Here is a 27,971-nt window from a genome sequence, read left to right on the forward strand (position 1 = left end):
TGTCTAGCCTCTATACCACATCTGGGCTGAGAGTTCTCAAAGCTACTGCTGCTTTTGCTATCATGGACACCTTGAAAGCCCATCTTTGGTGCTCCTGCTATGCTCCAGCCCTAATCTGGTGTCACAGATACCTACTGCCAACCTTCTACATTGTCATAGACTGGAAAAATATCTTTCTATGACTTTTTGTTGGTTCTGCCGTGCCAAAATTTGATCTGAGACATTATTTTAAAGTTGTTTGAAGGGGAATGTTGGTAGATTTCAGCTGAGTTTCAGCCTGTACTCCACCCTCCTGGCTCCCCCTTGCAAAATCTTTCAGTGGCTCCCTATGAATTCATGCAAGTTATACATGTTATTGAAAGCCTACTATGTGCTTTGAGAGCAACTTTCATAAAAAAAAATTTTTGAGAAGAATAAAAGGCAAAAAAAATCATTTTGCAAATTATATCCAAGAGCCAGTTACAGCTTTATAGTGCCACTGTGCTTACTGTTTGTTGACTATTAATAAAATAATAATTTGATTTAATAGAGCAAAACACTATTTTATAGACACTTCCCCAAAAAGGATTTTCCATAGTTGTACAAAAATAAAAATATTTATGTAGGATGTAGCATCAAACTTTTGATAAAAAAAGTAAGGCATATAACAGAGAGGTGCTAGTTCACTGAGCATCATGAGAATCCTCACTTCAGAATTCAAATGAAAGTGGCATTCTCTGTAAAGGCTGAGGATCTCCAGATATATGATCCTATTCTTTTTTTAATGAGATTTGGTCATTGCATCTTCAAGTCCTAGAATATTACAAAGACTTCTTGATGGGATCCATAATGACTTTAAACAGTCCAATCAAGTTGTCAACAAAGGGAAAAACAAATGAATGAAGAATGCCTACAGTCCTGATACACAGTTATAGGGACAACCCCTAGAGCTGGTCTGACAGTAGTAATGATAGCTGACATTTATATAGTACCTTTAGGCTTACAAAGTTTTTTACATACATTATCTCACTTGATTGTCAGAACAACTCTTCCAGATAGGAGATATCATTATCCCTGTTTTACAGATGAATAAACTAATCTTCAGTGGAATTAAGTGAATTGTCTAGGATCTCTCTAATAGTTATTTCAGGCAGAATACAAGCCTAGGTCTTCCTGATTCCAATTATAGCACTCTATCCATTACAGGAGGGTGCCTCTCAGTACGTATATCTTGGAATGACAATGCAAGTAGGCAAGGAGATGAGGGCCTTAGGACCCTAGGATCAAACAGGAGGAGGAGAGCAGGCTGGATTCCCTCTGGGAAAGAAAGAAAGAAAGAAAGAAAGAAAGAAAGAAAGAAAGAAAGAAAGAAAGAAAGAAAGAAAGTCAGACAAGTTACAGATCCAGGGGTAAAGATTTACAGGAACTTTTCTCCCCTCACAGAAATTTTGGAATTGACATTCTTATGCAAATTGTTCCAATTAAACATGAATCCATTAAAATAATTATCAATGATTTTTCATTTAGCACTTATGACTGTTAGGGGGAAAAAAGAGGCCCAAAGCATAATAAGCCCTAAGATAGTGAAATAAAATTATATAGGCTTTCTATTCCTTTGCTTTCCTTTGTCAGAAGAATAACAGCTTCCAATTCAGCTTAACATCCCAGAAAAAAATAATCAGTTCCTGAGGCTTCATTTACTAGGAAAGAGTTAGTGAATATTTACGGAAAACATGAATTTGTCCCCACTGACTTAAATACCATTTTTTGTTCACTTTTCTTAGTTATTGTCATGAGAACATCCCACCAGGATAAAGAGTTTTGCAGAAATGCTCCATGCCTGACTTTCTCCATACAAATCAGCCTGGTGGAATAAAATAGGATGAATTATAGGGTATTTATGTTAAATGTGTAGAATTTTATATCTTGAGGAAATACACAAGTGTTGCATATATTTGTGAGCCTATCATTTTGTGGCTAATATATATGTAAAATATATGTTCAATGTAGTATGTACATTAAAGTGACAGCAAAATGAATTTTTATGTTAAGTACCAAAAGAAAGTATCTTATCCTAGAATTGTGCCTATATGTAAATACTAAGTCATATACCATGATGACCTTAATTCTTCTCTTTGAGATTTGAAGAATCCAATTAAACAGGAAGAAAACTGACTCTCTGCATCTTTCCTATATATTCCTTCACAACCTCTGACTTTATTTCTCCCCCTGACAAAATGTAAAGGAGAGTTTGTACTAGATTATCTCTTCTACATGTAAAATCTATGATCTTGGCACTCCCACATTCTCTATAAGTCCTTTTCTAATCACTAGTCCTTATTGAGCTCATTGTCTTGTTAATTACTATAGTTTTTGTAGTCTAAACCATACAGTCTTGCTTTTTCTGAGATAGTTGTTTGGAAATGAAGGAAGTGCTGTATTTTCCCCCTAAAAGCAATATTATCAAGAGTGGTCAGATTCTTGGAGTGGCATAAATATAAAATCTATCTAACCTGTAATTGATCCACAGAACTGAGTATAAGAATACTATAAGCAGGTCAATTTAAATAAGCATTTCCCTACTCACAAACATTTCCTTAAAAATCACTACATAAATGAAGAAGTAGCTTTCTCCCTCTCCCCTCCCCACTGACTGTCTTCTCCTATTAAATAAATGTTTTCTCAATGAACTCGAATTCCCCACCTGTGGTTTCTGTTTACTTTTTCCCCTCTCTGTCTTCTACAGTTGCTAAAGGACTTTTTATTCTCCCCACCCCAGCCCCGCCAAAAACTTATACCCACAGTGTTAAACCCAATGGCAGAAGTCCTTAGACTAGCAGCACCAGTCCCTGCCATGTCTAATCACTGTAAAGAAGTAGATGTCCCCATAGAAGTCGCTAGAGCCTTCCATCTGACCTACATTCCACTTCCCATATCAACAACCTATGTCCACTTCCTTAACCGTGCTCTTTCTGAAACTGTAATTAGAAGGACTGGTCCTGAAGGTGAGGACAGAGAGTGCCCAGTTCAAAGGATAAAAGAAGGTTCTTGCTGCTGTTATCATGGCAAGGGACTTGCATTAATGACATATCTAGTGGTTAAAAAAAGTTTTTTTTTTTAAATTAAGAACTCTCAATGTTATTGCTCAGTTGTAATATGGATTAGAAAAGGATTTATGTACCATGTTGCTCTGGAATTCTAATCATCTCTGAAAATATTATTCCTAAAGGAAAGTATGCTCCAATTCTTAATCAACGACCAACAAAACAAGCTTCATAATTTGAATACTCTTCTGTATGTCATGTATTGATCACACATACACACACACACACACACACACACACACACACACTACGCACGCTACTCTTTAACATCTTACTTGACATATATATGTAAGCATGTACATTATGTAACGTGTATACATAAGCACATACCTACATAAAGTATGCATTTATATACATACATATATTCACCTGTAGCATCATGCATATGCATATATACATGCAATATACATTTTTAATATATGACTATATTGTGTATCTATATACACACACACAGTTTGTGTGTTTTGATGTATGTTAATGTATATGCCAAAGGCAAGATTCGAAGCCGGGTTTGCCTGACTTGTAACACCAAAACTCTAGTGTTAATCTGGCAAGTCATAATGCTTTAGGAAATGTTCTAAGACTATAAATTGCAGGGAAGCTGCTGTTCTCTATAGGTATATGTGTGCATGGATATATATCCATGCACATATATATGCATATGTATATCTGTACATGTAGATTTGTATACATGTGTATATATATACCTCCACACATATATACAAACATATGTGTGCATCTATATATTTATACATATACATCATCTGACTCTCAGAGTTGGAAGGAAATTCAGCAATCGTAGTATCCGAACTGAACATTGCTTAGCAAAGGTCTAGACATGCAATATGAGCTCATAAAGTATTTGCTGATGAATTAAATTAAAATCCCATATGCCTATTTATTTTTAAATCTAGAAACAAAAGCTGAAGATAGGTAGCATGTACTACATTAGCTCCCACCACTTTTCTTAATTAAAAGTGAAAGGTAGTTAACTTTCTGAGATTTCAAATAACTCAAATATTTTCCTTTTTGACAAGATTCATAATACGTTAATTTGAAAGCAAAGATTCCTTGACTGATGAAAGTGATATGTGGTTTCAGGGAAATATTAATCCTGGACATTTTCAACCATTTAAAATCAAGCTATTTCCAAAAAAAAATATGCCTCTGACAGCTATATTATGTCCCTTAAGCCTCTCTAGTGAATTCTAGTAGCTTTAAATTGAGTTGGATTTAATTTGCAATGAGGTCTACTCTAACAGCTTACTTATGGACAATAAACTGCTTTAGTTTGATGTTGAAGGGAAGAGGGAAAGGAACATCTTTGCAGGTACTATATCTTTAGAAAATTAAAGTGTTCCCATCACTCTCATTAATGATATCTTTTCATTTTCTTCTCTTATCTTTAAACGAACAAGGAGACACAGCTAATGAAAATAGTCAGATTCTTTCATAGTAGTATGCATATTGTTTTAGTTAGCAGCCTAGGGAATGAGAATTTGAAGTGGGACAGGGAAATAAGCTCAGTGGTTGATCTAATGTTTAATGCAAATTAAATATTTTTGCATTTTTATGAACATCTCATATCATCCTTCATTCCCTGCTTAGGTAGCACAGGTCATGCACTATTAATGAGCTTAGAGTAAATTAATGTCCATAAACACTGCATGATTTAAAAAAAAAAACTTGGGAAAAAAGCTTTCATAATCTTTATTAAAAACATAACCAAATATTCTTTTATATTTATCACTGAGGAATTCTCTGGATTTTTAAGGTATTTAATGTGATTTCTAAGGTTTTAAAGGTAATTTGTTTGCACTAAATCAAATATCAACTTCTCTTTCTGGACTTTACTATAATGGAACAATATAGTTAAGAAAATATACATTACAGAGATAAGATATAGAGTCTCTTCTTCTCCATGACAACAGATAAAGAAATCGTAACCATGGCAACTGTAATAGGCCTGTGAGATTAAGCCTAGACTGGAGATTAGGCCTCCAGGGGCAAAGAAAGAATACAGTGATTGGTTCCTTATTGAAAACTTCTTCTAAAACAAGTTGTTTGTTGTTGGGGGGAAGCATGGAAGGTTAATAAGCACAAAATTAATCCCCACATACAAAATGAAAAAGGCCACGTGTTCTTAAAAATCAGTCCTGTTTCTTTCATGAAAAAGGTACTTTTTTTCAAAAAAGGTAAATCATCTCTGATTGGTTCTCTACTGAGTTTTAGTGGTGCTACCTGAGTACAGATGAGCTGAAAAGGATAGTCGGAAAAGATACCAACAACAACAACAACCACAACAATAACAAAAAAGTGTGACTTCCTTGTCCACTAATTCATAGAAAGTCCTTGATGGGATGAGAAACCAACTCTTTTTAGTTAAGGGTAGGTCAGTTAGAGATTTAATTCAATCCAACAGACATATTAAGTTCCTACTATTTGAAAATATCCTGTATTAGGAGTTGTGAATACAAGCACAGTAATAAAAAAAAAAAAGTCCCTGACCTTAATAAGCTTACATTCTACTACAGATGAGAACTCTTGATGGAAATCTCAATTAAATAACACTGAAGCGTTATGTATTATTTTTAAGGTCTTAACAACCTTTAGTAGATTTCCCCAATCCTGTAGTTACTAGAGTGTTTTTAAATATCCTTTCAAATAAATCTGTCAAGTATTTTTGTCAAAACTTTTCCTTTAACTTGTCAATGTATTTAGATAATACATATTTTAAATAAACTATTTTGTATGTATATACATAGATATACATATATACACACATGTGTGTGTGCGCGTCTTTAGATTAAGTTACTTGATGGTCCAGAATTGGTACACTTTAATATTTAGAAGCCTCAAAGTTAAAAAAAAAATGTTAAGGCTGGATTTTACCATATGGTACATAGCGACATTTATGGATGAAATGCGATATCATAGCCTACTTCTAGTCGATATTATAAATAGCCAGCTAAAAGGAGATGGTAGATTATAATACCCAACCTCTCGGCTGGCCTTCCATGTCATTGAGTAAGTTGAAGTACTGCTAAAAGATGTCCCAGTGTAAAATATTTCCTGCAAAGGTGTGCTGAAATTACTACCATTAGTGATTGGTGTGAAGCATAGGACATCTAGGAATTACCTTTTCAGATGAGCAATAAATTAATGCACTAACAATTTAGCAGAAATTAATTTTTCATAGGTTCCCAATATGGCTATTTCACAAGGACACTTCAAACAGAGATAGAGAGGAGAAGGGGAGAGAAAGAAATCTGAAGTGGGTATATTTGGGACAGATAAGAGTGGTTTTTGTTTGTTTCATTTTTAATGAATGGAGAATAACTTAAGTACACTATGTATGTATGTATCTATGTATGTATGCATACATGTATTTGCATGTAAGACTGAATGTGATGAGGTTACTGAATTAATTAAATATAACAAGGTATAACTAACTACCTGGAACCTATAATATTTAGTGAGTACATACAAAGCAGATATTAAAATCTGGGGATTATTGTATGGTAAAGGAAGTGATTTTCCCTAGTGTTGATTCTGTGTTTAGTAGATCCATAGTTAGTCCTAATCAGGTAGCAACAAGTGACCCTTACTTACATAGCTTACCTGAGAAGTTCTAGTTGCTGAGTCCTAGCTCCTATTCTTACAGAATATTTTGGGAGCTATAATGACCAAACCCTGGCAGATGGGAATAATTGATTGATATAGTGCTGAGCCACCATCATTCCATGTATAGGAACAATTCTTAAGGGAAAAACCAGCAGACCCACAATCCAGATTTGCTTTTAAATGGCATCAAGTGGGAAGTGGTTGTGAATGTGTTTGGGGTACAAGGTTTTAAGTATCTTAACTAAAATTCAAACCAAGAAGTAAGTAGATGCACAGTGCTTAGCATACTGGACCAACAGTCAGGAAGACATGAATTCAAATCTAGTTTTGGACACTTTCTAGCTATGACCCTGGTTAAATCACTTATTCCTTCTCTGCCTCAGTTTCCTCATCTTTAAAATAGGGATAATAATAGCACCTACCTTCCAGGGTTGCTATGAGAATAGAATAAGTTAACATATGTATGTGCTTTATAAATCCTAGTTATTTATTATTACTAATTATCTCCTCTGACTCAAATTCTACCCTCTTTTCAACATGCAATGTGAGGGTTATATGGGGTGAGGGGGTTGATGGCAGAAGAAGGAACAGTAAGAGTTGACTCCAAGGTTGTGGAACTGGATGACTGAAACTATGGTGGTATGTTTTGTAGAAAAAGGAAAACTTGGAGGGTTAATTTTAGATGTGATGAGTTTGAGATTCTAATGGGTAGAGAGGTACAAAAAGCAGTTGACATTTGGTATTAGAGTTCAGAATACAGATTAGGACTGGGTGTGTGTATATGGGTATGTATATATGTATATGTATGTGTATAAATAATCTGAACTTTTAAAAAAGGAAACCAAGGGAACTAAAGACTAAGGGAGAGTGTACAGAGAAAGAAATAATAGGGCCCAGGACAGAGTTTTGCGGGGATCAATCATATTTAGCAGCCAGAAACCGGCCAGGAAGAAGACTTAGAAGAAACAGTTATATAGATACAGGAAAAATCAGAAGAAAGTGTCATAGAGGCCAAGGGAGGAATTTATCTAGGAACATGGCATTAGCTGAAAGGTCGAGTAAGCTGGAGATTAAGAAAAGGCCATTGATTGGATTTGGCAGTTTGCTCACTTGTAATCTCCAGAGAGCAGGATTGATTCCCAAAAAGCAAGATTAGCATTTTGGTAGTTGTGATTTTTAAACCCTCACAAATGAATACTTATAAAACCCCCAGTAGACTTTGAATTGGAAGGAGAATGGTCAAGGAAAAGCAAAGAGACTCAAAGACAAGATGTCAGTATAATTAGTGGCAAATGGGAAGTAAATATAAATGTTTTGATGACTATTGTTGTCCATGTCATAAGAAGAAGGCATGGGTGTGAGGAAAGGCCGTTAGTGCATGTGGTGGGGGTAGGTAGAGTTACAGGCAGTATTAGGGAGCTGGGGGCAACTGTAGAGGGATGGAGATTTGCAAAAATGAGGAAAGAATGCTGAGGAAAAAAATCACCAAATCCATAATTTTCATGTTTCAATTCAATTTTTATTAAAATTTATCCCATTAGAGTCCATCTCTAATTTTGGATTAAAAGCCAGTGGGGGAGAAAAGACTTCTCACAGCCAGCTTTTTTTTGTAATTTAATTATAGACAGCATGAACCTAGTGAATCCCATTCTTAGACATTCCATTTCTGTGCTTAAAATTTAAACTTTAAGCAAGTAGGTTTAAGCAAGCAGTTGAAAGCACCACTTTCATTACAGATAGCTCCATAGAAAGGCAGTGTGGCGTTGTGCTAAAACTCTGAACTGGCCATTACAAGATGCTGGTTCTAGATCCAAGTCTATGACTAATTAGGTCTGAGACCTGGAACCATTTAACTTCTCAGACTATAGTGTCAATTTTGTTATCTATGGAGAGAGGGAGTTAGAATAAATAATCTCTAAGGTTTCTTCTAGGTTTAGACTTCTGTGATTCTTAGAAGTGAGGTTATGTCATTCGAATGAATTAGAAGATTAAAAAGGGGTCTCTGAACATTTATGGATGATAAAGTTTTGAAGGAAAGATTAGCCAGGCTTAGAGTATTACCATTTTAGAGTTTGAAGTGATTTCAAAAGTTTTTAGATCAACTCCTTCCTGAAGAATATTTTGGATCCATGATATCTGTAATAAATGCCATACCTTTCCATTTTTGTCACAAGGAAAGTGTTAGAGAATTTGTCAGATGCTTCAATGAAATCCATATACATCACTATATCTTTGTCATTTATCTGACCTACTAGTCTAGTGACCTTATAAAAATAAATAAATAAACCTTGCATACTTACTTTGGCATGATTTGCTCTTAGTGAATCCATGCCAGCTCTTACTCATCCCCACTTTCTTTTCTAAATGATCACTTCCATATGTTACAGGAATGTACATCCAGCTTACTGGTCAGTAGTAGGAAGGAAGCAAACTGTTATTTTTTTCTAAACTTGTGATGATTAAATATGTAAGCTTTCTAAATCTTTAAAATATATTCCCTATATTTAAGTTAAATAGTATAATTATACCTTCAGTTTATATATTTTCTAAGGTTTCAAAGTGGTTTGCAAATGTTATTTTACTTAATCCTCACTACAATCTTCAGAACATATTTTTTTCCTTTCTTTTTCTTAAAGGTGAAGTATATCATTATAATTTTTCAATGACTTCATTTTGCTAAGAAATATATTCTGTGGTAGTTCTGAGGTGTTGAAAATTGCTTGCTTCTAAATCTTTTTCTTGGAGATCATTTGATTTTGTAATTAATCATAGCCTTGCTTATGGGATGGTCCTCATCTGAGGATCATTACAAAATTTCTTATCTTGTATAAGATATAGCTTTTCAAAAATGTAACTTGAATATTGCCAAGTGAATAAAGGCTTTATAGATATGTGCACATATATTGCTTTACTGAGGGTGAAGTTGGAGGATACTATACAAAATGGGGAGGAGGTTGCCATTTGGAAGGCATTGAACACAGCAAGTCTTTCTCAAATTCCAGTCTGAATTACTGTATTATACAAGAAAATATTTCTAGGGAACTAAGTGACCTTGAGCCTGTCATTTATTCTCTTTTGGCTTCAGTTGACTCTTATATAAATAACAATAAGGCGATAACCAGATCGACTGTACCTCATGGGATTGTCCTGAGGAAAAAATGAGAAAACATTAGTAAAACACTGTATATATAGTTCTTACTTAATGTAAGTTGACTTTTCTGTTGCTCAGACCTCCCCTTCTTACCATGGGGCTCTGTGAGTCCCTGCCACCTCCATGGTTCTGCTGCCTAACCGCTTCAGTGCCTAGAGCTGAGGACCCCAGTACAGTGCTACCACTGCTGACCCAGCCACCCCCAGAGCCCGGTATAGAGAGCTGTAGCTAGAGCTCTAGTTGATAGAGGGTCCTGCCTGCCTAGGAGTCAAATTTGCATAATGTAGATTTACATAATACTAAAACTTTGTGTTATCTGAAAGAAATTGTTTGTTGCAGTGAACAAAGATTAAGACTTTGACAGAGGAAGACTTGAGTTGAAATGTCACTTTAGGCTTTTTTTTTTTCAGGTGTAGGTATCTCTTAATCTTACTGGGTCTCAGTTTTGTGCATGGAGGAAGAGGATGATAATAGCACTTACCTCAGAGGATTGTTCTAAGCACCAAATGAGATAATTTAGATAAAGACAACATATGTTCAAATTGTCATCTTTATTATTATTACTGGTAATAATACATATATATATATATAAATAAGAGAGCCTCTGATGTCACTTCTAGCTAAATCAGTGACTCTATGAACATATAATCTTTGTAGAAGAGGGATGCTCACATCTAGTTACTCATGAGCTAACCAAACATTCAGTAATTTGGGGCTGCTGCAATAGTTGTCTTTTGGGCCTTATTCAGCTATTTTGATGTATGGACACAAGTTTAATATTATTGATCCTTATGAAGGATGCAAAACTAAGAGATCTAGGTTTGTTGGTTCATTCAGTGGCTGATAGTTTCATAATTAGACTCTAAATATGTTTGTGACATTGTTTTATTATCAGCACTCTCTTTGTTTCTCCTTCCATCCATTTTTATTCATCTTTGTGTCTTGTGTCTTTGGCCCTGCCTTGTCTCACTTATCAGCTCTACCAACTGCCATAGTTCCCATCCTTACAAATGTCTCCATTCCATCAGCCCCTCTGACTGACTCCTCTCCTTCCCCTTTAGCTATCCCAAGTTCCAGTGTCCTCCCCTCTGCTCCCCGAGATGTGGTCCCTGTCTTGGTTTCCAGTCGCTTTGTTCGTCTCAGCTGGCGTCCACCTGCAGATGCAAGAGGGAATGTTCAGACTTTCTCCGTCTTCTTTTCCAGAGAAGGTGACAACAGGTAGGTTCTATCAATTAAATTAGCTCAACATGCCTCCCTTAACACCTTTTGATGGAAGCAAGAGCAAAAGCCCACACTTTGCATAGTCTAGGTTTGACTACTTGACCCAGAACAAATCATTTAGCTTGACTATATCTCTGTTCTGTTCCCTCTCAGATGAAGGGTTATTATGAGGATCAAATGAATATTTGTACAAAAGTTTCAGAAACTATATGCATGTATGCATACATAAACATGGTATGTATATCAAGTGTGTCTATATACGTGCATGCATACACACATATGTAATTTGTATTATAGATACATACCCACCTGGTGTCAGGTTAGGATCCTATTTTCTTCAAAAATAAAGAGAAGAAAACAGGTTCCTGATTATCAATGCATACTTGTTCCTCTGTTACTTTACGGGTTTTACACTTCTGTTTTCTAACATGAGGCTAAAGTAAGATATAGGAAATGCTTCTTACAATTTGGGAAAGGCAGCCTAGTATCAACTACTGCCCTTAAGATAATTATCATCACTATTAACCTTGATATTTAAGGAATTATAAGAATACTAGTTTAATAAAGAGAGGACTGAATTTAGGAAAGCCTGGGTTCAGGCCTCACCTCTGCCATATACTGGCTGCATAAACCTGGCCAAGATATTAATTTCTCGATTCTTCAAGCAATTCTCTAAGATGATAAATTGGCAAAAAGGTGCTGATCTGCATTGGTAGACTGTTACTAAATAGATGATATCCCAGGTTAAAATTCCTTCTTCCTACCCATTTTTTTTTCTAATCTCACCTTTCTATTTTTACACAAACAGAGAACACCTAAAAGAAGAGATGATAGCAAAATAATTTATATTTGCCTTTGAAATGTGTTTTTATACTTTTGGCTCTAGGTTGTTCAGTTTTCTAGGAATTTATTTCAAACTAAATAATGAAGCCACACTGTGAAGACATGATTTAATAGGGGGCAGTAAAACTTGGATTTCTCCAGCCTCACTTCCAGCCTATGGTCTCCATTCTTTCAGACAAATCTTACACTGCTTTTCACAGCTCCTTCTTCAGCTCAATTCAATGAGTATTTGTCAAGTGCCTTAGGTGTACAAAGTCCAGTGGTGGGGGCTGAGGATATAAAGAAAAAGATTTAAAAAATAGCTCCTGCCTTTAAAAAGCTTACATTCTATGGGAGGGGAAAAGGTAAAGGCTACTACACAGTACACACAGGGCTTCATTTACAGTGACCATAACATTCTGCACCTCAGAAACAAGATTTGCCAGAGATAGTCCTTAAGCTAAAAAGTCCAGTGCCTCCCCTGAGAATCAAGAGTAGTAGCTTTAATGAGTGTTTTAGGAATTGTAGTCTTTATTGAACAGTACTGGGGCAAATATTTTGACCTTACATTGATGGGTTTCTAATCTTTGTTTATTTATTCAACCACTCCCAAGGTAGTCATGATAATTTGGACTCCTCTTATTTAGGGGTTTATGAGTTGCTCTAGCTTTTTTTCTTTCACAACAAAGACCAACATTCAGGTGCTATAAAGTTTACAAATCAAAAAAGAATGTGACCTGTTGTGAGATTGGCCTACTTCTGTCAGAGCGCAGAAAAGGAAAAGATTATTTCTTTAAAGAAGGAGGGAGAGAGAACAGAGATGAAAAGTATCCTGAAGGGACCTGGCTGTTCACAGGGCCAAGCTAACTCTAATTCAGTGCTATCATCACTCACTCCTAAGGAGTGGCAAAGGAATGAATTAGTTGGAATGTCATAGGTATTCTTGTGTCTATTGAAGTGCTAATAGCCCAACTGTGGGGAGAAGTTGAAGCCTCTGTGCTGAGCTCTGGCTTTTTGTGAGCACTTTACCTTCCCATGAATTTGTAAGAACCCGCAGAGGTGAAAAAAGGACAATTATGAGTTGAGGTTCCTGGGGGTAGACTGTTAGAATGAAACACTGCAATATAATAATGCAGAATTCATACCCTGGCACTCGAAAGTGCTTTCATTTCTGCTTAAGAACATTCCAGTAAGATTTACTTATATTGAGGTACCCATTTTCCTTTTCTAATGCCTAACTACTGTGAAAAGAAAAGAAAAGAAAAGGAAAGGAAAGAAAGAAAAGAAAAGAAAAGAAAAGAAAAGAAAAGAAAAGAAAAGAAAAGAAAAGAAAAGAAAAAGGAAAAGGAAAAGGAAAAGGAAAAGGAAAAGGAAAAGGAAAAGGAAAAGGAAAAGGAAAGGAAAGAAGCCCACTAAATAACAGAAGCCTACAGATATATGAAGGTCATAGACTTTGTCTAGTAAACAATAGGCATTTTGATAGAAGAGAAAGAATACAGGCCACAACTTTAAAAATTGAGTTCTAATCTTAGAATAACCACTTTCAACTTCAATGGCCCTATTTCTAAAATGAGGAGATAAAAAAATAGCGGTCTAGAATGGTGGAAAGATCTTGGGATCTGGAGTTGGATGAACTGATTTTTGAATCCCTGCTTTGTAGTACTTACTAACAGTGACTTTGAGAAACTTAATCATCTCTCTGGGCCTCTATTTTCCTCATCTGAATAATAAATGAGAATGTTAGCATCAATGATCTGTAAGGTCTTTCCTCATTCAAAACTTAGATGGTATTGTGAAAAACTACTTTCTGTAACTGTGTCATGAGTATATGATGAGGTTAATGATGGTGTCTACAAAGCAAAAAAGAAAATATTAGGAAACATACTGGGATCATGGTAGCATTGATAAAAATCTAAATTCATGTAGCATTGCTCTTCTTCACATAGACCCAAACTGAAACTTGCAGTACTATGACTAACAGTTGCCAGGAACTGCAGGGGCCTCTGTTGGTGCTATCCTTTCTAGGACCTATTCATAATAGAATATGTATACCCCCAAGTGAGTTGCAGCCAGTGATGTGCTGGTAAATGATTAATAACTAGCTCTCCAGTAAAAAAATATATATTTAATACACTTTTAAGTTTCATCTATATTCTATAATATATAATCTCCATCTCTTTCTTAAGTCTAAACCAACATAAAGTAATAAATCAAGTTCTGAATTGTAATGTTTGCCAATTTTCCAAGGTGTAAATGCTCACACTGAAAATTCAACAATTAGCTTTCATGAGCTGCTTCAAGCTGGCTTCAACACATCCCTGGTTATACCTTAGAATCATAGGCTCTTAGAGGTGAAAAGGAAAATTAGGCATCATGAAATCTAGCCTACCAAGTCAACAAGCATCTCTTAAATACCTACTGTGTTCCAGTTACTGCAAAGAATCTTCTAGTTCTCCAATATCTCAAGGAAATGGTTTCCATCTATAGTTTCAAAGCAAATATTTCATATTATCCTAGCACCTAGTGGCTTCAAAATGGCATTTAATGATACTGGTAATTTGGGATTCTCTAGAAAGGAACTAGTTTGTTTTCAATAAAAGGAAAGTTACAATGTAGAGAGACTCAAGACATCTTCTTATGCAACCATCTGATTTTATAGCTTATGAAATGGAGACCTAAAGACATAAATAAATTAGAATAGACCTCAGAGTCCATCTAGACCAACTCTTTCATTTTACAGATGAGAAAATTAAGGCCCAGAGAGGTAACGTGACTTGCCCAAGGTCACACAAGGAGCAAGCATAAGAGGCAGTACATGAACCCAGGTCCTCTGACTCAAGAATCAGTGCTCTTTCTCCTGCATTGTATTTGCTTATGGCCCTATAAAAAAGTGGTAAAGTCAAGAAACCAAGTGTCCTGATTTGCAGATTAAGACTCCTTCTATTTACTCAAGTGTACTAACGTTGTTTGCATATATTCATGGTGACAGATCCGTTCCCAACCTTTTGCATCCATAACTTTTAGTCTAGTCAATTAGCCTTTCTTTAATTCATGGCAGTGGGATTAAAATGATGGATTTTTCTATGCCATCATTAACTAAAAGTTATGGTCAGAAATAGTATTTTCTAAATCTTACGTATGGAATTAACATAAAGACTTCAATGCTCAGAACATATATAGAAAAAAGGTTTGGGAGATTATAGTATACTTACTCTTTAGAGAAATAAGTCATCATAGCAACTTTTTTCTGATTGACCTTGGTCTATCTAAAGAACAATATCTAAGCTTAAGTCTCTCCTCTATGAAAACTTTCCAGCCTACACTAAGCATCTCCCACTCATGTGAAGTCATGGCTCTCATCTAAACCATTAATTTCATCATTAATCATCTGTTACATGATTGCTTTTTAGATAATTAGGTGCTTTGTTATTCAACTTTTATTCTCCAATGCTTCAATCATCCATGATTGTATTTGTTTTGTATGCAACCCTTTCTTGTTTAAGAAGATAGCCTTTGTGAATCACTATGATCAAAACCATTCATCACCTAATGGCTAGTTTTCTGGTTATGAAACTCTTTGCACTTAAGTAAGTTAACAGACATATATCCTATCACCAAACTCATATTCAGAACCTTTCCACCTTGACAAACTTGCACTCATATAGCCTTTAAGAAACTAGGATCACCTCTGCGTCAACACGAAGCATTACAATGGGATTGTGGTAGAGTAGTTAAATATATACATACATACATACATATACTTGCATGTATGTATGTATGTATGCATGCATATATAAGTTTATACCTCATCTCTTCCTCCGATGCTATTGTATAAGATCAGCCCTGATTCAGAACTTATAATTGAAATATGAATTAAAATACTATGTATTTTTAGTCAAGGTTCTCCTTTGTTATTTGGCCCCCATAACTAGAAATTCAACTAGGTTGTAATCCCCTTAAGGGAGTATGCTGTGTTTTATGCAGAGTGTCCCAAAAAACTAAGAGTATTAGGACATCCTGTATTTGTATGTTTCATATAATTTTGCCCTATAGTATAAGACATATATAGTATAAGTAAATCACAGGGTTAGAAGGAACCTCAAAAACCATCTAGTATAATTCATATCTGATGAATAATGTTTTCTATAATATCCTCTAAAAGTGATTATCCAGCCTTCATTTAAAGACTCCAAAGAAAGGATGACCCATTAACTCTTGAAGCATTCCACTTCATTTCTGTATATCTCTTAATTGTTAAGAAGATTACCCTTTCTTTCATGGAACAAGAATCTGCTTTTCTAAAACTTCTTTTTCTCATTCCTACTAATTCTTCCCTCCCAAGCCAAGAAGAAGCACTCTCATTCTTTTTCCATAGAGTAACCTTATAAGTACTTGAAGAGAGACCTATTGCTTCTCTCCATATCTCCTTTTCTTTTTTTAAAAAAATTATGATATAGCCCTGGATTCTTCAAGTGGATATCTAGGCCTCCAGTTGCACAATTCAGGATATTATTCAGATGCTAAAGTATGGCACATGTGAAGCTATATTCTAGATATTGGCTTACCAGGGTAGAATTCAGTAGGACTATCACCTTCAATTAATGTAGCTAGTATCATATAATCTTTTGGCTACCATGATGTACTATTAGCTCACATTGAGCTTGCAAGCCTCAAATATAAAATATATATATATAAAAATATTTTTGATAAAATGCTTCTAATCTACCTTAACCATCTTACAATAATGAAATTCATTTTTACTCCAAGTGTAGAACTTTATATTTATCTCTATTATGTTTCTTGCATCCTGACTGTCATCCAATATTTTAGGTGTTTACATGTATCTGCCTCCCAGTTCTGTGTTATCTACAAAGTTTGTAAACATGTCATCTATTCCTTTATTGATATTGCTGATAAAAATGGGAAGCAAAGACAAATCCATTAGAGAACTCTCTCCATCAGTTCATTAAAGATTATTTTGGGGTGGTCTGGTGAGATACTTCTTATCTTTTTAAAAAATTTCCATTGCTTAATTCAGTGACTTGTTAGAACTCTCCCTATCTTAAAATTGCTTTGTTTAAATATTAGTGCTTGAATAGAGCCTAAGTTCTTTGAAAACAGAGAACTAATTTTTCATTTTGTCTTCATTTTGTCCACTGCCTCTAGGTAGCCACTGCCCCCAAACCCATTCCTCATATTTCCCACAGATGCCTAAGCAGGATGTGGACCCCCAAACAATAGAAGGGACTTTCCTTAAGTACACACCTGTACAGTAATAGTAAAGAAGTGGCCTAGAGTGAACTTATGACGTAGAGAGGCTTCTTATAATATCATTATCATATATACATACATGCATACCCTGCCCCAACACATTGTCTTGCACAAAGCAGATACCTAATAAATATTTGTAGAAATTAAATATATATAGTAGGCCCTTAGTAGATGCTTATTACTGATTTCAACCAGTCCTGAACTGCCTTTACCTTCATCTAGTCCAGAGGTGTCAAGCAAGTGCCCATCAACACTCCTCAGTCCTTCCAGAATCAGATTAAAAAGAAATTCAGAAATACTTAACAACATAAATATAGCTACAAATATAAATACAAAATATAAATATAATAGAACATGTTACAATATGATTTTCTAAGTCAATATGCAGCTTCAGGAATTCTTTTTGTGGTTTAGTGGCCCCATTTCTATTTTAGTTTGACACTACTGATATAGCTCATATCTCTCTAACCTGCCCATAAAAATAAGATGACCCTTCTCTGAGTCTCCTAAATCTTGTCAAAAATTGAAACTAGGTTAGTTACCATGTCTTGTTCTTGATAAAGCTAAGATTTTTTTCCAGTTATACACAAACAATTTATTTAACATTATTCAAAAAGTTGGAAAGAGAAGTCTACAAGCTACAAACCAGCAAACTTCAATTCCTGACAAAATATTAAAAATGAATAAGGTTAAATAAATGTCTTTTTTCCAGTCCCCGAATGTTTTCTTTCCTCAGTTAGATAATGTTTGAAAGATGACTGATAGAGTTTAACCGTCATATATATCATTTCTTTCAGTACCCTGATATGTGCCTAGTCTGAACCTGGTAATTTGTACTTGTGGAAGTCAACCTGATTCTCCCTTATTATCTCCTTACTTAGGCTAATCATATGTATTTTTCTTTTCAATTTGAAGGATCGTTTTCCTTGGAAGATGAAAATAAAACAACAAAATTTGAGTTGAGCAATTTCACATTTCATTAATAACATTCTATCCATCCTAAATGATGGTCTTATCACTTCTTTGATCCTCCTCCTTTTCCCAATATAACTTAGTTCCTCCTTTGTAGTGTTCAGTGTAGTAGGGGATATTCAATGAATTGTTTTCTTTCTCCCTTCTCTTTTCCTCTCTCTTTTCTCTTCCTCCTTCTTTCCTTTTCCTCTACCTACCCTCCTCTCAATCTCTCATCAATTGATACAGAGCATCACTATTAATGCCTAAAGACAAAAATTAGCTAGACACTTAGCTAAGTTTTCAACTCTGAGCACTGAAGCAGGTTTGGCTTCACTTGTTTCTTGAATAAATAATATTTTACTTGATGTAATCTGAAGGACTCATCTAAGGAAGGACTTGCTACTAAAAACATTCCCCACCAATTCTTGAAATTAGCAGCTCATTCTCTTTGGTTCTTTAGACCGAGCTGCCTGAAAGGGCACCCAGCTAGTTGGGTAACAGCTCATCTACTCCCTCTCCTTCTCCCTCTCCTTCTCCCTCTCCTTCTCCTTCTTCTTCTCCCTCTCCTTCTCCCTCTCCTTCTCCCTCTCCTTCTCCCTCTCCTTCTCCTTCTCCTTCTCCTTCTCCTTCTCCTTCTCCTTCTCCTTCTTCTTCTCCTCTCCAAAGGAAGGTAAATTTTGATGGTCAGAAGCTGCCCACTTAACTTGGGGTTTACTAACTAGATTCCTTCCTTCCTCCCTCCCTTTCTCCCTCCCTCCCTTTTTATTTCCTTCCTTTCTTCCTTCCATCCTTCCTTCTCAGTTCACTCTGAGGCTCACAGATTGGACCACAATAAGTCCCTTCCCAAACTCCACTTAATGGCTGTGTTTTGGGCCCTCCTGCCTTAGACTGAATGTCAATGCTGTTTCTCTTTGGAATAGCAACCCTGAGGGTCTTCTCTTCCCAGATTGATTTTTTTTCTTTCTTTTCTAATTAAAGGGACCATCCCTTGACTCACTTCTTAAAGAAGCCTATTCACTGAATGGCCGTTAACCTCATTCTGAGTGAGTACATGAAAAGGCCTTAGCCTAAAAGGGTCAGGGTCTCCCATTGCATCCTGCGTCATCTCCAGTCATCCTGATGAATATCAGGTCACTGGATCCAGATGCCTCTAGAGGAGAAAGTGAGGCTGGTGACCTTCCACAGCCCTCCCCCACCCAAATCAAAGTCAACTGCAGGTCATGTCATCATTTTCCTGATGTCATGGTCCTCTTTGAAAACAAAGGACAAATCAAAGCCTTCTCTCTTTTACAATGCTAATGCCTTTGTCACACAGTAAGCCCTAGCAAATTAATGTGAAAGAATTTAGAATCTTTTTTCCTGTGGCAGTGGTGGCAGAGGGGATAAAGCCCAGGGTATGGGCTTGGGAAGGACCAGAAAAAAGAAGAAGCTGCCTACATTGCCATTTTGCAGAAGTCTCAGTCTCTCTGTCTCTTTTTCTGTGCGTGTGTGTGTGTGTGCGCGCATACATTCAGAAACCAAGTATTTGGTGCTATTATGACACAGGTAACATTTTAAAAGACTAGGGAGCACAATTCTGGTTATTTTCGTTTAATATTCCTTTGACCAGTATCATAAATCACATCACCATGGTGGGTCAATATATTACTACAAGCAACATCAACCTTCAGTTTGTTTTTTAAGTTATATTCCCTAACTTTAGATGGGAACCATTATGTCTCTAAGCTTTTAGTTATAATGCTTTAGCGTACTTGTAGAGCTCTTTATCCCATATCTTTAACAGCAACTGCAACAAAAAAGAAGCCTTGTGCATTTAACATTCACCTTAGATAAGCAGCAAACTTGTTAGACAATTTACTAAAGCTCTATGAGTTTGAGAAGAGCAATAAAACTGTCTGATGGTTAATGATGTCAGTAATGCAAGTGTTACCATTTTTTATTAAGCCTGCCAGAGTGCATTCATTTCCTAGGTCAGAGAGGAAAATGAGATCTACAGCCTGAAAAAACAAAAGCATTTATTTACTCAGTGGAGGTTATTGTTTCACAGATGACCAGTTGTAGGTTTGTATTTTTGTTTTTGTCTTTGTTTTGTTGGTTGTTTTTTGTTTGTTTTGTCTACTAACTCAAAATCATAGAACTAGAAGAGATGTTGGAGGTTATCAGAAAAAGTGTCATAAGAATTTGGGGTGGAGTTCACATGAACGGCATGTAGAAACACTGGGATGGGCGGAATGGTTCATTGCTACACAAGCACAGTATTAGAGCGCATGGACTGTGATCCAATCAGAGATAGGATAGCATTTTGTCTACCTCAGCCTCATCTTCTCGCAGAGAAGCATGCGAGGTGGTGGTCCTGACTTGCAGTGAGCCAGTACAAGGCCCAGAGTCACTGAGGGCTTAGACTTACATAAGTTTTTCAGACAAAGGGCCAGCCATGACAATCAATGCTTAGCTGGTAGAGTGATGCAGTGATATGAAAGAACAAAGACCAATCATGAAGGGAATTCTCAAAAATGAACCAAATTAGCTTATTCTTGTTGGTCCAAAGGGCTTGGAACACAGAATTGCACAGGATGAGGAAGATGAATTCATAATTGTGACCCATCAGCAAGGGAGAGTTTCAACAGCAGATTCTAGCTAGAACCGGCTGTGATTAAGTCTTAAACGTAGAAGTGTTTTATAATAGGAACCAAGACTGAGAGACAGGGGTGAATGATTCCTCTGGCTATTCACCAAGGTATGAGAATGGGAGTGGTTTGGTCAAACAAAGTTATACAAGTAATTAGTGGTACAAGGCTTCTCAATACTCCTTCAAGATTCCATCATGAGTTGTTTTGTCCTATAACCAAGGTCCTATATAGGTGTGCTTGCCCACAAGAGGCTTGGCAGCCTTTCCCTGTGTAGGTGATTGGAGTGATTGCAAGTCGTAGGTCCACATAGTACATTAAAGTCAATATTGCTTGGCTCTTAGTGTTTTCTGTATCTAAATATGCCAATACACAAAGCATTCCCCAGGGAATATAGGCTTTCCCTCACGCAATACAGGAAAAAGCAGATTCTCCCCCAATTTTTAAAAAAACTGTTCAGGTAATCATATTCTCCAGGTCAGCTCTGTCATAAATGAAGTTTAACTTGGTTATTACTCTCCCTTTTATCAGTATACTCCCATATCCTACTATAAGTATCAGGTTAAGAATTCCTGGCAGGAGAGATGAGGGAAGGGAAGGCAAGTTAGCTATCCTGTGAAGACTCAATATTCAAGCAATGACCGACAATTATCAGCTATATCCCCAGCCTATTCATTGTGTTTCAGCCCTTGCATATATTTTGGATACAATGTGAAGCAGTTTTTAAATGAGCAAAATAGAGAAAGATCAAATATAGGAGGAACAAGTGTTGAACAGCACTGAGTGAATATTGGAGATGGTGGGATATATTAGCTCACAACCTCAGACCTAATTTCATGGTGAGTGTATACGAGGTGTGTTTGTGGGCCATGTGGGAGTCATTGGAAGGAGAATCCTTGAAGCTGATTCTATTCTAGCTGTGCAGAAAGTGGGTTATAGGGATCTTCAGGCAATCCCTGCATGTGCTGCAGGCCCTGTGTCCCAATGTCAGTCCTAAGAGAATGAGATTAGCATTTTGGGACCAACCTGTGAGATTCAAGCCATGACCATAGATTTAGAACTGAAAAGTTCTTTGGGAATAATCTAGATTTAGTTACTCCTTTTACGTATGAGAAGACTAAGGTCCAAGGAAGTTAAGTGGGAATCTCAAAAGTTATGAAATATGTGATCGCAATTCTGAGACCCTAGTAGTCTTTTCATGGAGTGAGGGAAAGAATTAAGGTGTGAAAAGGGAAAAAAGAAAAGAGAGAAATAAGAAGAAAAAGAGGAGAGGAGACAGAAGAGTGGAGAGGATTCATTTTGAGATAAGCCAGGAAAGCCTGACCGTGAATATGAGTTTTATTAAGGGCAATTTGGAAGTGTGTGTGTGTGTGTGTGTGTGTGTGTGTGTGTGTGTGTGTTGGTGGCATGGGACATAATGAATAAAGTCCTGACTTAGAGTCTTTTGACATAGCCAATCATATTTCATAACCTCCATGTCCTCATCTGTAAAATGGGTTATCCAACTAACTCACACAGTTGTTTTGAAGAAAGTCCTTTGCTAACATTAGAGAACCACTTAAATATTTACTATGTTGTATTTCCATCTTTATGATTTAAAGATTATGCAATTGTTGATTATTATCTCTGGAGTGAGTACAATGTGGGAGGCCTGTAATCTGCTCCTCACTTTGTCATTAATTTACTTTGTGGCCCTGGCCTAATCACCTTACCATGCTAATCTTTCATTCCTTATCTGGAAAAACGGAGATAATCAAACTTACTCCAAATTATTTTGAGGAAAGTATTTTAGACCATGTGAAATAACTGTGAACTTTTACTATGTGACAAGGTTATCAGGAATAGCAACTGAAATATTATATTTTAATATATTATATATTACATGTATAATATATGATATATTTATGTGTGTGTGTGTATGCGACCAAGGCACTTAAAGCACATTGAAAACAGTTCCATTATGCTGGAACCAATTACCATATTTTATATAATTATGACTTTAAAATAGCATAGATTCAAATACTTGCAACCACTTCAGAAATTCATTATTCATACTCTATGGGACCAAGCAGCACTACATATATGAATGTTGTAAATCATCTTATAATTACAGTCCCAGATGAAAGAACAGATTTAGATGAAAGTACTGATTTAAGTCACTTAGCCTCCATTTGCTTTGGAGGCAGCTGGATGGCTCCATGGATACAGCACTTGGCCTGGAGTCAGGTGACCTGAATTCAAATCCAACCTCAGACACTTACTAGCTATGTAATGACCCTGTACAAATTACTTGATCCTGTTTTCCTTAATCCAATGGAGATGGAAATGGCAAACTATTCTAGTGTCTTTGATAAAATTTCATGGACAGTATTGGTATGCTATAGTCCATGGGGTCATGAAAAGTCAGACATGACTGAATGATCAAACGACTGATTTATGATTAAAATCCCTACTATACTTATTGTACAATTTTTTGAAAATTTAAATTAAATCTGTGATTTTCTTTTATTTCTGTCTATAGCTACAATATATGGAACCTCTTTAGGTTCCTCAGCTTTTTAGACTAATGCTAGATGCTACCTAACAAAATTGGAAAAGATTCATTCCATCCTTCACTCTCAAAGCATATATAGATAGCTATTTCTGACAAAATAAGACAGGGACAATTTCATTTCCCTTCCTTTTCTTTTTTTGTGTCATAGGAACAAAACTGAATGTTAAGGTTCTGGGTTATAGTCCTTACTCTACCATTAGGTAACTGGTAAAGTTACAGCCCTCCCTTTCCTTATTTAAAGAAAAAGAGTAGATGACCCATAAAGATCCTGGCAGATCTAAAATTCTGGGACAACAAAAATTCCACGCTTTTGGATTGTAAGGTGAGATATGAGCAATGATTCATTGAACACTAGAAAGGAAAACTCCAAGCTAACTATCCCCATATCGTTCCTGAAAAACAGATAGCTTCGATATTTTATGTGTATTTATCAGAGAAGCATGGTATATTTTCCAACTCTACCCCAATGAATTCTCCATGTCTGTCTTTGTGTTATCCTATAAGAGTTAAATTCCTATTGTCACTTTTGGAGGGGAAAAATAGTTGGAGTAGGCTTTTTATAAACTGGGTGCCAAAATCATGTCCATAAAAAATTAATATCATTCTCTTCACAACAAGGAATATTAACATGTTTTTTTTTCCTGCCTCGAAGCAACTAATTAGGTGTTTGACACTTTATGACAGCATTTGTTACCTTAGAGGTTCCAAGGAACAGTTGTAATTACATTTTAACACCCCTGGTATTTATGCAAGATTATATACATTCATTTATTTCAAAAATGTTTATTGAAAAATTCTACAAAGCATCTATAGTGAAGCTGTCTCTTACTTAACACCTACATTCAGATTTCCTCACCACAGTATGAGAATCTGAATCTCAAAGTGTCAAGGGGAGATGAGGACAAATGGATTTATTTTCCACTCTAAGTCATTAATTCTGGGCACAGGGGCAAGGGTACCAACCTGTGATGTATCATTACCAATTTCTTTTTATGCCACCTTATAAAGCAAGCCTTATCAAGGCACACTGGTGTAATGAAGAAAACACTGAACTAGGAGTCAGGTGATCCATATTCTAGTCTCAACTCCGCCACTAATTAGCTGCGTGACCTTGGGCAAATCATTCCACCTCTATGGAATAGAGTTTTCTCTTCTATTAAATGAGAAGATTGGGTTTGATGCTCACTAAAGTCCTTCACAGACCTAATATTCCATGAGTCTATGGAGTTTGTGAAGGCCTTTGGGAAAACTTTTCAAGCCCCCGGCATCCTCATTCCTCTACCCTTATTTCTATTTGGCAAAAAATGGTAGTACCTGCTTAATAATGATGATGATAATTTCTTGTTCATTTTTCAGTCATGTCTGACTCTTTGTGACCCCATTTTGGGGGGTTTTCTTGGCAGAGATACTTGCTATTTCCTTCTCCAGCTCCTGTTACAGATGAGGAAACTAAGGCATATAGGGTTAAATGACTTCCCTAGGGTCACATAGCTAATAAGTTTTTGAGGCCAGATTTGAACTCAGGAAGAGGAGTGTTCGTGACTCCAGGTCTGGCACCCTATCCACTGTGCCACCTAGCTGCAGTGAAAAATGATAATAGCTAACATTTAGATAGTTCTTACTATGTGCAGATGTGCTAAGCACTTTACAATTATTATCTTGTTTGATCCTCAGAACAACCCTGTAAGCTAGGTACTATTATTATCCCCATTTTGCAAATGAGGAAACTGAGGCAAACAGAGGTTAATTAACTTTCCCACATTCCCAGGTTTCCCAGGTTGTCTGAGGTTAAATTTGAATTTCCTGACTCCAGACCCAGTGCTCCTTCCACTGTACAACCTAGCTGCTCCATGATACAAACTATTCAAGACATACCCCCAAAGCAAATAGAAACCAAAATTCTGAGGAGTAAATTCGATTCTAGGTAGCAATTCAATTTTTGGTTTCTCTCTGAGACAGCAGAAAGATCAATTGTATACAACCGCTACAATCCACAGTAGCATTGGCACTGGTGTGTGTGTGTGTGTGTGTGTGTGTGTGTGTGTGTGTGTGTGTGTGTGTGTGTTGGAGAGGGGGTATCTTGAGTAGGAAATATGTTCATTTCTTTAAATTTTGCAGTAGATGAGGTGATAGTGAGTGGAATCTCTACCACATAGGTGAGGTATCTGGGCACCTCTTCTCAATGAGCTCAATCCACACCATCAAATAAGAGTCAGGGAGAAAACGAGTGAAAGAAAAAGGCTTTGCAGGGCAAGGTATCTACTGTTCCAGGCCATTAATCTGAGCTCTCAGGAACTGAAGGCTAATTATGTCTTCAGAATCATAGAAGACAGCATTAGTAAAGAGTAAGAGATCTCCAGTTCCTTATGCTTTCTCAGGAAAAGGTGAGCACACAATGACAGGTAGAACACCCCAAACACAGTAATTGGACAAAAATGATGAAATCCATCGTAGCAAAATGTGGCACTTTCTTGGGGACAAAGTATTCTATCTGCTGGGCTACAGAGCAGTGCTCAATAAAGACTGAAAGTACAAGGGGGAGAGAGGAAGAAAATCCTTAAGTATTAGCTGTTTAAATAGGAAGATTATGGAGCAGTGCATAGCTACAGCTAAAACCAGGCAAAGCTAAAATGCAGGCTCAGTGCTCTCCAGTAGAAAATACTGATTGTCTTTATTTGTGGGATGATTTGTTTACAACTATCAGGTGAACAAAAAATGCTTCAGGGCTGATTTCTCAGAGCTGAGCTACAAAGGACAATTTAGGAGACTCGGAGACACCTCCCCTCCCCACAATGCATAGGGATATGTCACCATGGACAGGGGGCTACTCCTCCAGCGTAGTCTGATAAAAAGTCCAAAAAGAATAAATTGCAAAGACCAACCTAGAGACAAATGGAGACATCACATATTATGGAGGAACTGTTGAACTGCAAGAAGGAGCTCTCTCCCCCTCTTTAAAATTGGTACTATTCCTCTTATCAGAACCCACTCAGCAGCTCTGTGGATTGAGGATCCTTTTTGTTTAACTTATCTCAACAAACAAAGTTAATCTGATAGGAAATACCAATAAAAAGCTTCTGACAGAGCCATAACTCACTGAAAATTCTTTTAGTGAGGCTTTTCTCGATGGTGCTGGTTTGTGGGTCTTCCTTCCTCAATGCTCCCATTCTGCAATCTTTTTTGGGGAAGCTCTAGCCTTTGTGGCATGTGCATCAATTCCCAAAATGCTCTGCAGTGCTATTACCTTGGTATAAATTGGATGCTGCTAGAATTCAATAGAATCAGAGTTTCAAAGCAAAGGACCTTTGACATTTTCAAGTACAGCTCCATCATTTTACAGACGAGCAGACTGAACTCTAAGGAGATTAAGCATCTTACCCAAGGTCATGCAGATAAATAAGTAGCAATATCAGGATTAGAACCCAGTACCTCTACTTCCAAATCTGGCAGTGTTCCTGCTGTGGTGAATTTCTATCAAGTTACAGAGAAAGGTGAGGCTAGAGAACTACATTGGGCAGGGAAAAGGAATTATTCTGATATTGTCTCACTGTGATACATTAGGAATACTTCTACAAAACTGTGTAAAGTGAATTTTCATTAATCTGATAATTATTCTAAATCACTAGGATGGCATTTAAAAGGAATTGATTTGCTAATACTCTTGGAACATAGGTTGTTTTTAAGAAGCAGTTTGTCATCATGCAAAGGGCACTGGATTTTGAGTCAGAAGACTCCTTACTTTGTGTGACATTGGACAAGTCAGGAAAATCTCTGGGTTTCCATTTCTTCATCTGTTAAATGAGAAGGTTTAATTAGGTAATTTCCAAGGTCAAACAATAAATGCAATAAATATTCATTTAGTATTTTCCTACCATGTGCCAGATAATTATGTCTTCAGATAAAAATAAAAAGTAAGACACGACAGTTGCTACCCTGAAAGGACTTATATTTCACAGGGAATCTATGACATGATTTCTGATAATGCAACACAATGTATTTAAAAAAATAAGTATCCAGTGATTTGCAAAGGGCACTGACCACTGAGGGAATCAGGAAAGGCCTCTTGAAAGGGATGACAGTTGACCTGAGTCTTGAAAGGAGATAAGAGTTCCAAGAGGAAGAGGTGAGGAGGGCTCATACAAACAAGTGGAGTCAGATAATGGAATATCTATAGTGCAGTGGTTAGAGTGCTGGGCCTGAAGTCAAGAAGGCATATCTTGCTAAATTCAAATCTGTCCTTAGATATTTAACTAGTTGTGTGATCCTGGACAAGTTACTTAATCCTGCTTGCCTCAGTTTCCTCACCTGTAAAATGAGCTGGAGAAGGAAACAGCAAACCACTGCAGCATCTTTGCCAAGAAAACCACAAATGGGATTACAGAGAATCGAACACTACTGAAGTGATTGATTGAACAACAGGATCAACAAAATATAATGCATGAGTGTGACTGATGTGTAATTAGCATGGAGAGGTAGTCTAAATTGTGAAGATCTTTAAATGCCTAGCAGAATATTTAATCCTTATCCCATTGTGAGGGGGGTAGTGTCAGGGGAGACTGGGGGAGGAGGTTGGAGAAGAAGTCAGTGAAGTTACTTCAGCAGGGAATGAAGTGCTCAAACCTTCAGCTTTAAATACTATGAACAAATTTGTATCAGAGTTTCAT

At 36.5% G+C, this 27,971-nt stretch overlaps 1 protein-coding gene across 1 annotated transcript in view; it reads left to right on the plus strand.

The window, feature by feature from the left end:
- The window catches only part of DCC (DCC netrin 1 receptor), a 1,016,863-nt gene that overhangs the window by 545,325 nt on the left and 443,567 nt on the right, over positions 1-27,971 (plus strand). Inside the window, exon 9 of the mRNA XM_036763165.1 lies at positions 10,920-11,076. Within this exon, the coding sequence (XP_036619060.1) occupies positions 10,920-11,076 (157 nt within the window). The remainder of the gene's footprint in view (positions 1-10,919; positions 11,077-27,971) is intronic.

The sequence above is a fragment of the Trichosurus vulpecula genome, chromosome 1, assembly GCF_011100635.1.
Source record: "Trichosurus vulpecula isolate mTriVul1 chromosome 1, mTriVul1.pri, whole genome shotgun sequence".
NCBI classification, from domain to species: domain Eukaryota; kingdom Metazoa; phylum Chordata; class Mammalia; order Diprotodontia; family Phalangeridae; genus Trichosurus; species Trichosurus vulpecula.